We start from the raw sequence: 14,967 nt of genomic DNA on the forward strand, positions 1-14,967 counted from the left end.
CAAACATAAATATAAACATTTTGTTTGATCATAGGCTCACATGCATGCAAACTAATACACATTTTTAAAAAATGACATTTTTGGATTTTTTGGGGGGGGGGATCTGTGATGCTTTTTCAGGATTATATTGATAAATAAAAACTTATTCAAAATAGAAATATTTTCTAATAATATAAGTCTTTACTTTACTACTTTACTATTGAATAAAAATATTAATTTATTTCAAAAAAAGAGAAAAGATACTGACCCCAAACTTTAGAATGGTAATGTATCAGTGTATTTGTTTTTACAATGGTATAGCCTGTTTTAGTTGCACAGTATATTACACACAGCACAATGAAGTTTTAAACATAATTTTTTGTATTATTCATGTAATTTACATGAATACTTACCATGATGGACATTTTGATATTTTGTGTGCAGGATTTAAGAAATGATCTGTTCATGTTATGTAGGAAAGCACAGTGCATGTAGGGGGTGTGGCCTCAATAGCCCTGCAGTAAGCAGTGTGCTGTATGCATGTGATTGAGCAGTGTGTAGGGTAGAAATTAAACTGAAATTGCATTAAATCTGGTTGTTTTAACCAAGATAATGCTGCAAGATATTTTCTCAACTGCATTTAAGTTTCCAGTTCCTGCAATTTTGCAAATTTCCAGTTTATTCCCATTAATTCCCATATTTTCCCATTAATTCCCATTAATTCCCATGGAAAGTTTCCAGTCTTGAAAATTCCCGGAATTTTGCAACCCTAATTGTGATACACAAGTTTCTGAGTTGGGTGGGCCATAAGCTTTAAACATGATGGAGGAGAGAACCACCAATAGTGACTGTTAAGGTTTATTCATTTTTCCCAAAACATTTGCATTGCTTTCTCTTGCCGTTAAATTTATGTTTACGTACATAAATAACCATTTGATGCATATTGCTTGTAGCATTTTTTTTGGGACCAAAATTCTGAAATTGTCAACAAGATGACTATATAGATAGCACGGTGAATGTATACAATAGTGCGGGTAATGTTTAAATCGTTGCCAATTAATGGGATGCTATATTTTATTCAAAATCCGTTAGATATTGACTATATGTCTTCAATACATTTTGGCTTCAGTAAGATTTCCCCAAGAAATGGGCAAGAATGAACCTACCGTCTTCCATTATTTCTATTCTTTTCAACAACAAAGCACTTAAACACAACAAAACTCGTGATAACTTCAGAATTGGGAAGCAGGAAATTCAGATAGCACATGAAGGCAGCATTACAGTCTCAAGTTTGGTGGTGAGGGTCCAGCTAGCAGGCAGCTGAGCATGCTCAGTTTGATCACTGGTGATGCAATCATTTGTGTTTTTGGTCAAAGCATGGGGACTTATGATGACAAATATTTGTTTTTCAGAATGAGATGTTTTAGCTCTATGTAACGTTTTTGACTTTATTTTGTTGTGTTTCGTTTCAAGTCACCATTAAAATGTTCTCTGTGAAGTTCCTTCCATTTCATGCGAGTATACACACGCACAACTTGTTTTGGTGTGTAGATATAACTCTGTATAACCTTTTCAGTTTGCTCAACAAACATATACACAAGTTAGACAATCTAAGAATGCTCTAGGCTACATCACTATTTTGTAACGTTAATGCTCATCTTAACTTAAAATACAAGTTTATATATAGAGAGTATTACATTATATTACATTAATAGCACTGGCCAATTAATTTAGGTTAATACATCATTTTCCCATAAGTATATTAAAAAAGTCCTGAAGCTGGTTGCCTCAAGTTTTCAAGTTTTTTCAACAGTGAAATTAAATGGATGTGTCAATAAGTAAAATAACACTTCTCAGACATCAGACAAACTAAAATGTGGACAAGAAGAGTGACGTGACTCCAGAAAGATAAACAGTACTTCTCCTTACTTGGAAAAGTGAAGGGGCGGCCCACATCAACCACATGCATTTTTAATACACTGCTGAAAAATTCAGAACATTCTAGGTTATTTTTGAAAAAATTCCAATCCCTGAAAAAATTGGTACATTTTATGTATATATATTCACTTATGTATATTTACATAAAAAATACACATATTTGTAAGTTACCTTTCAATGAATAATAATATGCAGTTTAAAAACAAATGCAATTTCTATTGATATGCAAACAGTACTGAATGAAAAAACATAATTTAAAAAGCTATTCTGTTTTTTTTCAGTCCATACAGAGGCACACAATTACATCTTGTGTTGCCACCGTCACTAGGTCAGGACTTGCGATAACTTGCCCAAGAAAAATTCTAGGGGCAGAAATCTCTGATAACACATTGTCTTTGGAAATCTCACAGTGCTGGCTTGCACTAGTTAAGATTATCATGTGAAGTAAAGTCAAATAAATATTGATTCTGAGATGGTGTGAATCATTCATTTGGAAGATTTACAACAGATGATGCAGGTTTCTGTTGTGCTTGAGTGGTGAAAAAGAGAGTGAGAGACAAAGATCATGAAAAAATGCTAAATGTTCAAAAAGAGGAAATGAAAGTGATTAGTCTCAGTAGTTTTCTGCTGAAGTTAAACATCGACAGAAAAAAAAAAAACTGTTATTAAAGTCAAAGTCGAGATATCGTGCTCATGTAAAATGCCTAAATGAACCTTCTTGAACCTTACTGAGAGCTGCAACTGGTAAAGTTGCCAAATCCTGTATTCATTTTAGATATGTAGTCATTTAGATTGTGAAATATGAAAGGACGGGACGTACATCTCAGAACTGTTTGAGCAAACCTTATTTTAGACACAAATTTTTACACTTCTCTAAGTTTGCAATACCCTCCACCCAACAAGCACATACTCACGCACATATACATGTACACACTCAAACGCACACGTGCTTGCACATAGACACGTAACAGCAAAGTTGTGCAGACAAAGCATAGTCAAAACCCACAGAAGTGTCAACACACCCTGCACAGAGCTTCCCATTAGAGCCTGGCTTCCCTTTTTCTACTTCAGCCTCAGATAATAATTCATACTATAACCTAACACTTTTGGCACATTTTTTTTTTTCTAAATCTTTTGGCTGCAGCCTCTCTCGGCCAGATGCAAGCAGTGATATGACATCTTCAGAGGGAGGAGAAATGAAAGAGGGCATGTAGGAGTGAGAGAGGAAGAGAAATGAACAGGATATAGGTGTGCTCTGCATGCGTGAGTGTGTAGATTTTCACATGTGTAGTTTGGTATTGGTGGTCGGAGTTTGCAGTGACTTTTCTCAGAGGCATGAAGGTAAGTGGCAATCGCACTTATTCATAAAGGGAGCAAATGGTAAACGGTTTGTGGCTGTGATGGTGTAAGATGCTTGAGGACAGGTAGACAAAAAAAGAAAGAAAAAATGCTACATGCAGCATAGAGAAACATTAACATCATGCTGGCACTCGAATTGCATTTTAGTAAATGTGGTAGATATGCACTGAAATAACCTGAGGATGTACCTCTGTTCTGCCCGTCACATGAAGTGTAGCTCGTCTGGTAGAGCATAGCGCAAACAATGCCAATGTCATGGGGCTCCCAAAACTCCCAAGAAAGTCAATTTAGATAAAAAGCATTAGAACTTAATTCTACCTTCTAGCAAAAATAAATAAATAAATATTATTTAGAATGATAATTGATATATATTTGCATTAGGAATCATTCTGAATATTTTACGCAAAAATATTAAGGGTTTTCAACATCGGTAATGATAGTAAAAATGTTTATTGAGCAGTAAATCAGCATATTAGAATGATTTCTAAAGGATCATGTAATGGCTGGAGTACTGGACTGGAGTAATGACTGCTAAAAATTCAGCTCTGCCATCACAGGAATAACGTCTATTTTAAAATATAGTAAAACAGAAAATAGTTATTTTGAATTGTAACAATATTTCAGGACATTACTGTTTTAAATCTATTTTTGATCAAATAAATAAAGTAGTGTTGTCAAACGATTAATCGGGATTAATCACATCCAAAATAAAAGTTTTTGTTTACATAATATATGTGTGTGTGTGTTGTGTATATTTATTGTGTATATATAAATACACACACATTCATGTATATATTTAAGAAAAATATGTTACATTTATTTATTAAATATATTTATATGTGATATAAATTATATGAATATAAATATATACATGTAAGTATATGTAAATATTTTCAAAATATATACTGTATGTGTGTGTATTTATATATACATAATAAATATACACAGAACACACACATATGATATGTAAACAAAAACTTTTATTTTGGATGCGATTAATCAGCACTAAAATAAAGCCTTGGTGAGCATAAGGGACTTCTTTAAAAACATTACAAAATCTTACAAAAAATATAATTAATATAAAATATATATTCTTGAGACAAATAAGAGTGATTTTTTTTTTTACTAACTGTCTTTTTCTTCTGGTGTCTTTTTTACTGTCACATGTTTATTTGAAAGCTGAAATCGCCCATGCTACACTGAGAGAGAGACAGAGAAGGAGAAAGAGGAAGGAACAGGCCTGTGTAAAACTTTCCAGCCCAGATTCACGCAAGATTACCTCTGTAAAACACCAACCACGCAGAGAACAAGTAAAAAAAGATGAATTTCTTCTGCCAACGGCTTCCCATAAACGTATAGTCAACAGTTTTCGATCACGTTCTCGAGGCTCAAAAGTGGATCTCCAAAGACAATATCAGCTCACCTGAGCACTTTTGTTGCCCAAACACTGAAATCGCTGTAGGAAGCTTCTAGATTGAGTGATGTTTTCAGGCAGTATGCTCATCATGAGGCTTGTTTTGGGTAATTTGCTTCTGTTGCTTGCTCTCGGACCCTGCTTCAAGTCCACTGATGCACAAGAGACAACAACAAAGACAGATGAAAACACCACCAACCCATTACCAAATAATGACACTGTGGAGTCAACTTTAAGTTCTGAAATCACCAGTGCCACACCTGAAAATACAGTAACTCTACTACAGACAGAAGCGGATCCGCATAATCCAGAAACCACGCTTGTTAATGAAATAAACACCATGCTTGAGGAACCAACAGGTGAGAGTACTCCACCACTGAGTATTGAACAAACATCACCAGAATCTGTTCCTGAAACAACAACTGTACAAACGGAGCAGACCACAGTGACCACCCCTACTTTGCCTGTTAATGTGGAAACAACAGTGATTGAACAAATAACTTCAGACGCCCCAAGCACAAGTCAGTATGAAACAACTGTTGGCTTCACCTCTCCTGAGTCGACCAGTTCTACAGAATGTCCTACAGATGAAATCACCACAGCGGCTGTAGCCATGACTACTGATTCAACAGAAGCCCTCAATCCCACATCCATCCTGACCACACCACCTGCAGACTGGACTGAGTCTCCGTCCATCATGTCCGACCCTGTGGACACCAGCACTGAAACCTCCACTTCAACTTCAACAACATCAACATCGACTACACAGCTCCCTCAAAATACTGCTGATTACCCATACTCGAGGTCTGACGAAGAATCAGCCTCCACCCATTTCACCACCGCAACAACCGGCGTGATTATTGGGGGAAAAATTATGTCCTGGAAAACCAGCTGGTTATTAATAATAATAGTGTTTGTGGCCATTATTTTTGCGCTGTGTGTGGGCATGATTCTGTTCACCCAGCAGCGAAAGAAAAACGCCTCAAGGAATTTCAGCCCCATGTATATGAATGGACAAAGTAAACGGTCCAAAAAGAAAAAAGGGGCGGAGGATGATGCGTGGGCGGGGCCTGTCAAACTGGAGGCGGGGGTTGAATGTGACGCTGAGGAGGGTCTAATGCCTAATAATGGGAAACAGGATGGAGACGATATGGTGCTCAGGACATTCGCTGCTCTGGATGCAGCAGATGCCTCTAATGGTGGAGTGGGTGGGGACGGTACCAAGGAGGCTAAGAAATGGGAGGAGCAGGAGCCTCTGCTTTACACAGACGAAGATGTGAATGAAGGCAAGACTGGAAAAACACTGGAAGAGAGCGAGAAACGGAATGGAGATGAAAAAAGTGAAGAGAAGGTGATGAACGGAGGAGAAACGTTCTGTCTCACCACAGCGGTCTGAAAGTCTTCTGTTGACTAAATGAACATTAAGGAATTCATTGGAATGACTTGATTACATAATTTGTGTTAACAAATTAGGACTAAAAGGACTAAGTAATATATTTTTGTATATATTATTTGACTGTCGCGATTCATTATCAGTTGTTTTATATTTAAAAGTGCGGTCATATTAGCCAAACTTCTGCGAAATTTTGCCGGCAAAAAAATAGTAATTATTGTCAATAGTGTGCTGATGTGTGAATCACAGTTAATATAGAAATTAAGTTTGAAACCAAGCAGCACTCCATTCGTTAAAATGGCGAATTCATATGACCAACTGAACCCATTGCAAAATATTTGTGGGGAAAGCTTTAACCCTCATGCAAATTTGCAGCCTGCATGGATTGCTATTGAAATGACTGGATTTCACCAATGAAAATTTGTCAAACAATGTGACCGCACTTTAAGACGAGATAATGGCTGAATTAATTAAACATCATCATTCATCCATTTCAAATGTTTGCTATGATGTAGCTAAAAACACACAGTCTGTATCTTTATCCACATCTAAAGATACAGTTGTAATTGGCTACCGGAATGAGGTTATTGACAGTGCACATAAATTCATTGATCACGGCACACAATGTTGATGTTAAAAAAAACAGCTAACCTTTAAGATTTTAAGACTTACATTCTGAGAATGAAACTTTTGTTTACTGTAAGCATAGAGATGTATGGCATAGAATATTAATGATGGCAAAATATGCAATAAAATGTTTATATTTTTAAAATACAAACACTTTCCATAGTCTTTTAAAAATATTTTCTTTGCTGATCTTGCAGGAAAAACTGTAAAATTCTGTGGTGAATGTGTTAAGCAGAAATTTCTAGACTCTTAACATTTTCAATTATAATCATTATCAAACTAACTAAAATACATAATAAGCATACGTGCAAGAGGGAGGGGATGTAATGACAAGCTTTACAAACCTGTGTAATTCTGCTGAGCTGTCATGTCAGGGCAAGGTGTTGAAATGGTTTCAATCCTTTTTAACAAACAGACATTTTAGTGTTTCCATTGGCCAACATAGTTTGTCCTCACGCCCACTTGCTTGTGGGGTGCCACAGGGCTCAATTCTTGCCCCAGTTTTATTTTCTATATTTATGCTACCAATTGGTGCTATCTTTGAGAAATATGGAGTGTCCTACCACCTATATGCGGATGATACTCAGCTGTATTTTCCCTTGCAGCATAAAAGTAAAGAATTCTTAGGACCTCTGTTGGATTGTCTAAATGAATTACAAATATGGTTAAAGCAGAATCTTCTAGTGTTAAACGAGAACAAAACAGGTATCATTTTGTTTGGTTTAAAGTCATATGAAGACTGTACCCTTCACTTTGGTCTTCTCTCTTCCTACTTTACACCCTGTGCTAAAAATCTTGGTATTCTTTTTGATTGCAACCTGGGTTTTGAGAAACAAATTAGTGCAGTGGTCAAATCAAGTTTCTTCCACTTACGGCGTTTATCAAAAATCAAATCTTTACTTTCTGTTAAACAGTTTGAACAGATTATTCACTTGTTTGTTCTATCTCGTTTAGATTACTGTAATTCACTATACTATGGTATAAGTCAGTCCTTTATAATGCGTTTACAGATGGTCCAAAATGCTGCTGCAAGGTTGCTAACAGGCAGACGGAGATTCGATCACATCTCGCCCATTCTTATTTCACTAAACTGGTTATCAGTCAAATTTAGAATTACTTTTAAAATTTTAACTTTTGTTTTTAAATCTCTGCATAATCAAGCCCCATCATATCTCTCTGAGACAATCTCTATCCATAAACCAAATAGGTCCCTAAGATCCAGTAATCTTGGTCTCCTCTCTGTTCCTAGATCGAGGTTCCATTGCAGAGGTGATCGAGCCTTCGCTGTTGCTGGTCCTAGTCTATGGAACAAATTACCAGCTTCTATTAGAGCTGCGCCCTCTTTGCCTGTATTTAAATACCTGCTTAAAAAACATCTTTTGTCAATAGCTTTTATCTAGCCATGTCAATTGTTTTGTTATATTGTGTTTTGAGGTTTCTTATGTTTTATATTAGCTGTATTGTACAACACTTTGGATCAACTGGTAGTTGTGTGAAAGTGCTTTATAAATAAAGAAAGAAAGAAAGAAAGAAAGATGTCTTATCTAGAAGTTTCTAAGGCACAACATTCAAATCAGCACTATTAAGCTGTGTCTCTTTTACCCTATAATTACATCAAGAGACCCAAGGATGGCTGAAAACAAAATATTGCTCAGGATGTAGCTAGCAATAGATCCACACCTATATCTCACTAAATTAAAGAAAAATCAGAAGACAGCACCATTCTAATCTTGGAAAGGAAGGGTGTGCCAAACAAAGTAGAAATGTCAGGGTGCAAAGGTGGGTTATTTTTGTTTGAAGATTTTTAAAATTTTTTTTAGAGATATCAGACTCTATGGGTTTCTTAAAAATCCAACAAGATATTTTTAAGATACTTCCTTGGGGATTTCTGACATTGTAGCATATAGTGTGAGATACCTAACACAGCGACATTGCTATAGTTATTGTTTAAAATTTCATTGCAGCAAAAAAAAATAATTTTCATCTAACGAAATGGGTTACATTTCACCTTCTTGAAATTATCAAAATACAGCATATTCAACTAAATAAAATTATATTCCAAATGACCACCAGATGGAGCTCACAACAAGATTTCCGACAAATATTCTCACTGCAAATTTCACTCAACTGTGATTAATACTGATTGACATTTACATTAAATTAACTTTTTTTTTTTATGAAAAAAATTCAGCATTCAGCAATATATATATATATATATATATATGTATGTGTGTGTGTGTGTAATAGAATTATATGAAGAAGTCCCCTACTCCTCTTATATCACATTAATAAATTCAACTACAAATGTTAATAACAAAAAAGTGTTTCTGTTGGTTCTACAAAGGGTTAGTATTGTGTTTAATAGATTAAAGATCTACAGTTTAAACAGAAAGACACACACAGAGAACTGCAAAGCCTCAAATGTGCGTCTGCTGGCCACATCCATCAGGATTGTTTGGACAAAACCAAGAGAAATGGGGAGTGAGAAAGATTCAGGAGAGGAGGATCTTGGAAAAGAATGGATTCTCTGGAGACCAGCAGGGGGAGGAGAGAGGGAAAGAGTGAGAGGGGAGGGCTGATAACTACATCTGGAAGTTATTTGGAACAAGAGAGGGAGGAAAATAGCTGATAGAAAAGAGAGAAAGCCAGGGAGAACCAGAAATTAGTCATTAGGGTTGAGGGAACACACTAACAAGCAAACAAATACTTTGACGTTGTTTGTTACATAAAAAAGAAAATATATTTTGGAACCTTAAGAAAAACCCGGGAGAGAAATGATAAGAGTCTGAAGGAATTAAACAACAAAGAATGAAAAGCTTATGAAGAATTCTGTAACCCACAAAACTGCGAGACCAATATTTCAAGTTCATCAGCCTTTATGGTTTTTTGCACCTTATGAGAGTCATTAACAACCAAAAGAACTGGAGGAATCACATCTGCAATGTGGATAATTTTGATCTATGAATAAATAAAGCAAGATCTCATGAACTTCATCAGTACGAAACAAAAAGACAATACAGGAAGCTTCGGATTCAGGACAAAGTGAAAACTCAACTCTGTTCATAGAAACTCTTCAATTGCCAGTCAGTCACTTTTTCTGTCTCCATCTAAATCAAGGTAAAGTGACTCTCTTTGCTTCATGTTTAATATAAATTTAGCAATATTAAAAATAAGGATTTGTGTACTGTTTATGAACCACTTAATCAGTGCTGAAATGTACCATAGAAAACAATGACAAATTTTATTCAATATCATGTGTTTATGAAACCCAGATATTTACTTATAGGATATTTTGTTTGATATTTAGATCAGAAAAAAATATATTTTATGGACTTGTAGAACTGATAAAAAAATGGGCTGAAAAAAAGAAAGCAAACAATTGTGGGTTATGCTTCGAGCTAATTCCCCTCTTTTTTAAGCATTTCTAATGACAAGAAAACTAAATGTAGGATTAGTTTCTGTGTTCTCATATTTAATTCACAAATACATATGGTGCCAATTTCCAGAACCATTACTGACATACCACTGAAATCAGGTCATAAATCTATGTGCTGCCTAACTTTGAGGAGGCTTATATGTTTACATTTTGGCCCATAATATACTCCGTGGTCACATGTGAACCGCATTTTGTTGGAACAAAAATGGCAAAATAACCACCAACATGATTGTTGCCTTTCGCTCATGGAAAATGAAGTGAAACATATTATTAAAATCCACAAAATTCGTTGAGTTTAACGTATAAGCGAGGCCTTACATGAGTACATGTTTCAGACATGGATAATAGCTTTAATAATAATAGCTTTATAGTTAATGCTATCAGCAGTACAACAACACAAGGGTGGTTTCTTCCTGTCTGGAAACAGCACTTCCTCTCCATGCTACAGTTCAGGAGAGTGTGAAAGTTTACACACGTTAAAAGCACACACAATACGTTTATCGTCATTTGGTGACTCTATTCCTGTCTTTCTTCTTTCATGCAGAATGTCTGTGTCACGAGGTTGCCTCTGCTGTGTGAAGTACCTCATGTTTATTTTCAACCTCATCTTCTGGGTTAGTTCTGCTTTTCTCTTCTGTCAAATATCAGTTTAGCAGATTGTGGAACCATATTCAGTAGAACATCACCAATGACCAAACCTGTAAGAGTTTCTTGAACTCAAACCATAGTTCTTAATGACATGAGGCTATTCAAACACACAAGGTTGTGTTATTGCTTTTAAACAACAGGGGCTCTATTACAGAAATATATTAACTTAGATATTCTGTTTGGTAACCATGGTAATTTCACTTAGGAAACAAAACGTTTCCAATCTTAAATCAAGAATTAAGATAGGAAGTTTCTGTAATACAGCCCCAGTTCAGTAAACACTAAGTTAGTTCACCAAAAACTCTGTCATTAATTACTCACCCTCATGTCGTTCCAAACCCGTAAGACCTTCTTTCATCTTTGGAACATAATTAAGATATTACTGATGAAATCCGAGAGCTTTCTAACCCTCCATAGACAGCAAGGCTCCTACCACGATCAAGGCACAGAAACATAATAAGGACATTGTTAAAATAGCCCATATGTAACATCAGTGGTTCAACCGTAATTTTATGAAAATACGAAAATACTTTTTGTGCGCAAAGAAAACAAAAATAATGACTTTAATCAACAATTTCTTCTCTTTGGGGTCAGTCCACAGCCATTCACGATATGTTTGTGGGGCTGCTGACATAGAACACGCATGCACTGCCTCTTGTTTACAAGAGGAACGCACATGCATGCTTCAAGTAATGAGTAATTAATGACAGAATTTTCTTTTTTGGGTGAACTATCCCTTTAATACTTACACAAGTACTTTGTTGCTCCATCTACTTATTGCCAACAAAGTCCAAACAGTAGGCTATCAACTGTTAGCATCTCTGAACAACACGACAGTAGTGGTTTTCCTGAATGAGCACTGTGGATTGAATTATTGAATCATTCACTCGGCGAATCGGTTCATTGACTCACTTAAAAAAAACGTCACTTGTCGCCACCTGCTGATGTAACGTTTGCAGAAAACAGCCAGGGAACGCCTCTTAGCCAAAAACTAAACTAAAGGGTGGAACTGTACACAACAACTTTAAGATTTCACCTCTGATTTACATTTGACGAAAGTCATAGCCAGTCTGCAGATTTTGGATATTAGAGTTGACAGTTTTCACAGAAGTCACGTGTCTAGCTTAAGACTATAACTCTATCCAGGTTGATATTTTAGAACTCATATTGTTCCATTTGTCATTCGTCTCCTGGCAACGAGGCACATGTTTCTGCTTAAGTTTATTGTGTTTGGAATGACTTGAAAGTCTGGTAAGGTGTGATGCTCACTCCTTTAGTGTATAATGCTGAGGTCCCATTTTTTTCTCTAAAAATTTAGCAAGTATATAGCGTTTTAAAATCTGTTCAGAATTTTAAAGTCATGTAATGTATTCCAGCCTTAACTGTTTAACATGTATAAAATATGCAAGCACATGCAATTAAGTAGCCTATTAGTCAATTAAAGTCTTTACAATTGTCTACAATTGTCCCTCAGAACAACCTAAACTGCTTTACACTGATGGGAAGTGACTTCTCTGAACATGATGATGATGCGCCGTTATTTTTCTTTACCTGTGCTTGTTTGTGCAGTTGGGAGGATGTGGTTTATTTGGTGTTGGGGTGTGGCTCGCCTTCACGCAGTCAGAGTTTTCATCTCTACCACTGTCCTTCCCTTCACTCTCCGCGGCCAACCTACTGCTTGTTGCTGGAGGCGTCACCATGGTAACAGGGTTCCTCGGATGCCTTGGTGCTCTGAAAGAGCAGAAGTGTCTATTGATGACGGTGAGATACCTGGATCCTTACTGACATCAGTAAAAACAGATGTGTGCAAAAATGCCCAGAGGACGACGTTCATTCAAGTATCATCTTCATCTCAGATGTTTCTGATTTCTGAAGGATCAGGTGACACTGAAGACTGGAGTTAAGAAACAAAAACCAGCTTTGCCATCACAGGAATAAATTACATTTTAAAATATATGGAAATAGAAAATAGTATTTTCAATTGTGATAATATTTTATCATTTTATTGTTTTTACTGTATTTTTGATCAGTTAATGCAGCCTTCCGGAGCATAAAAGACTTCTTTCAAAAGCCATTAAAAATCTTACCGACCACAAACCTTTAGTATGTTTATGTGTTATACAATGTGCATAGTTAAATAATTGAAATTTCATGTCGATGTATTTATTTATTTTGTATATAAAGATGTTCATTCAAGTATCATCTTTATCTCTGGTGTTTCTCCTAAGAGGACATATAAAAACAAATGAGAGGCAGTTATATAGTAAATTGGTGTCTATAGCACAGTTCAGATACTTTGGACTAGTGTATTTGATAAGAAATATTTGATCTCATATTTTAATCGAAGAATGTCATTGATCTTGACAAATCTGAGCCCAAAATGATACGTTGTTGAGATCTCTTCTGGGGAGACATATGTGAGCAAAGTAGGGCTTTTTTTTTTCAGGAGAAAGATCTTAGAAACAGAAGCAAAAGTTTCTAAATGCTCTGTGTTTAATCTCATTGCTGCCTAAGAGAAACAACTGAGATATTAAAAATATTTCATTTGTGATTTTTCTTTGCTAAATGGGCATACTGTCAGAATACACCATGTCTGTTTACTATTGTCATTCATGTGGTCTAATAGTTCTTTCTGGTTCTTTCAGTTTTTTGTGATCCTCTTGTTTCTAGTCCTGACAGAAGTGGCACTGATTTTGGTTTTGAGTGTGTATCATGAAGAGGTGAGGGACTAACGGCTGAGCCTTGCAAATATTTCAGCCTTTCCTTTCAGGAAAACACTTTGCCTTCAACTTCCTGTTTATCCACTTCTCTCTCTGTTTTACCCATTTAGTTGGACAAGAAAGCCAAGGATGACCTAAGAGAGGGAATGAAAGACTATCTCACAAATGAGGGGCTAAAAAAATCCTGGGACAACATGCAGAGAATTGTGAGTTGAATTTATAACAGTCACAAATATGAAGGCTGAGATTCTTCAGCGTGAATCATGGATTCTGTTTCCTTCAGTTCAAGTGCTGTGGTGTGAGCAACCACACCGACTGGCACAACAAAACGTCCAGTGGCAAACCTCCTGACTCCTGCTGCAGAGATAATACTGAACGCTGCCATCACTGGGAAGAGGTCAGATCATTTCTGGGGTCACAGGGTCAGCTAAGTACCACACATTCCTAAATCCCACCAACTATTGGTAATTGCAACCATATGCTTAACGTAAAATGAAAGCAAGAACAAACCCTACATACATCTGGTAATGCTCTTTGTTAGAAGTCTCCTTGAAATACTTGATTCGTTCCAAATCAGCATATTAGAATGATTTTTGAAGGATTATGTTACACTGAAGACTGAAGTAACGGCTGCTGAAAATTCAGGAATAATTCATAAATAATTAATAATAAGCAAAGATAATGTACTTCCATCCAATATTTATTGCAAAATAAACTGTTTTAGTGTGATAAGAGACCCTGATTGTCATGTCAGAATTTATTTTGTCATAATGACCAGCTGGCTGAACCTGATTATTCTTAATTTTGTGTTTTAGCCGTGCTATGAGAAGGCCAAAGACTGGCTTCTGGCTAACATCACCTCAGTGCTTGGGTTTGGAGTTTGCATTGGAATTGTTCAGGTACTTTGAAACTCATGTGTCTCAGAGTCTGATTATTATACAATTGCTGCATGCGCTCAGATATAATGCGACTGCATTTTCTCCCTCCAGATTCTTGCTTTGGTGTTCTCCATGCTGATGTACTGCCAAATCCTACGTGTAGAAAAATACATGGACTGACCCTACCTTCGCCCCATTGTGCCAGGGGCTCTTTAAAACATAATTCCGAATATGTAATAAATGTTTAAATGGACTTGCCTATTAGAGATACTGGACGTGATATGCATGTGCACATAAATTATGCCGTTGCACTTAGGAAGAAGCTCAGATGAATTTCAGATAAATGAATTGACCAGGTAAATGCCTAAATAATTAATTTGTGCTTAAGAAAAGATGATTAAATGAATATAAAGTGAATGTATACAGCAGGTGGAAAAGTAAATCCTAGTATTATTGCACTCTTTGTTAAATACCCTTATAACTGCTTGCAATGAACTTGTGATCAAAAGTTAATTTCTTTTAAATGGAAATCAGATGATTTGTTATGCTAAACTAATTGTACTGTACTATATTAA

At 36.0% G+C, this 14,967-nt stretch overlaps 2 protein-coding genes across 2 annotated transcripts; both read left to right on the top strand.

Moving 5' to 3' along the window:
* The first annotated feature begins 4,734 nt into the window (after positions 1 to 4,734).
* LOC107729540 (cell wall protein DAN4-like) lies at positions 4,735 to 6,861 on the top strand. The gene has a single exon (XM_016540096.1). It carries the CDS (start codon positions 4,758 to 4,760, stop codon positions 6,084 to 6,086), a length of 1,329 nt encoding a protein of 442 aa, XP_016395582.1. The 5' UTR covers positions 4,735 to 4,757; the 3' UTR covers positions 6,087 to 6,861.
* Positions 6,862 to 9,242: 2,381 nt separating this feature from the next.
* Positions 9,243 to 14,902, top strand: LOC107729542 (tetraspanin-4-like). The gene is made up of 8 exons (XM_016540097.1): positions 9,243 to 9,827; positions 10,691 to 10,760; positions 12,364 to 12,555; positions 13,440 to 13,514; positions 13,625 to 13,720; positions 13,798 to 13,911; positions 14,330 to 14,413; positions 14,504 to 14,902. Exons 2-8 carry the CDS (start codon positions 10,692 to 10,694, stop codon positions 14,570 to 14,572), a joined length of 699 nt encoding a protein of 232 aa, XP_016395583.1. The 5' UTR covers positions 9,243 to 9,827; position 10,691; the 3' UTR covers positions 14,573 to 14,902.
* Positions 14,903 to 14,967: the final 65 nt, after the last annotated feature.

The sequence above is a fragment of the Sinocyclocheilus rhinocerous genome, unplaced genomic scaffold, assembly GCF_001515625.1.
Source record: "Sinocyclocheilus rhinocerous isolate Xijiao unplaced genomic scaffold, SAMN03320098_v1.1 scaffold697, whole genome shotgun sequence".
Taxonomy (NCBI): Eukaryota; Metazoa; Chordata; class Actinopteri; order Cypriniformes; family Cyprinidae; genus Sinocyclocheilus; species Sinocyclocheilus rhinocerous.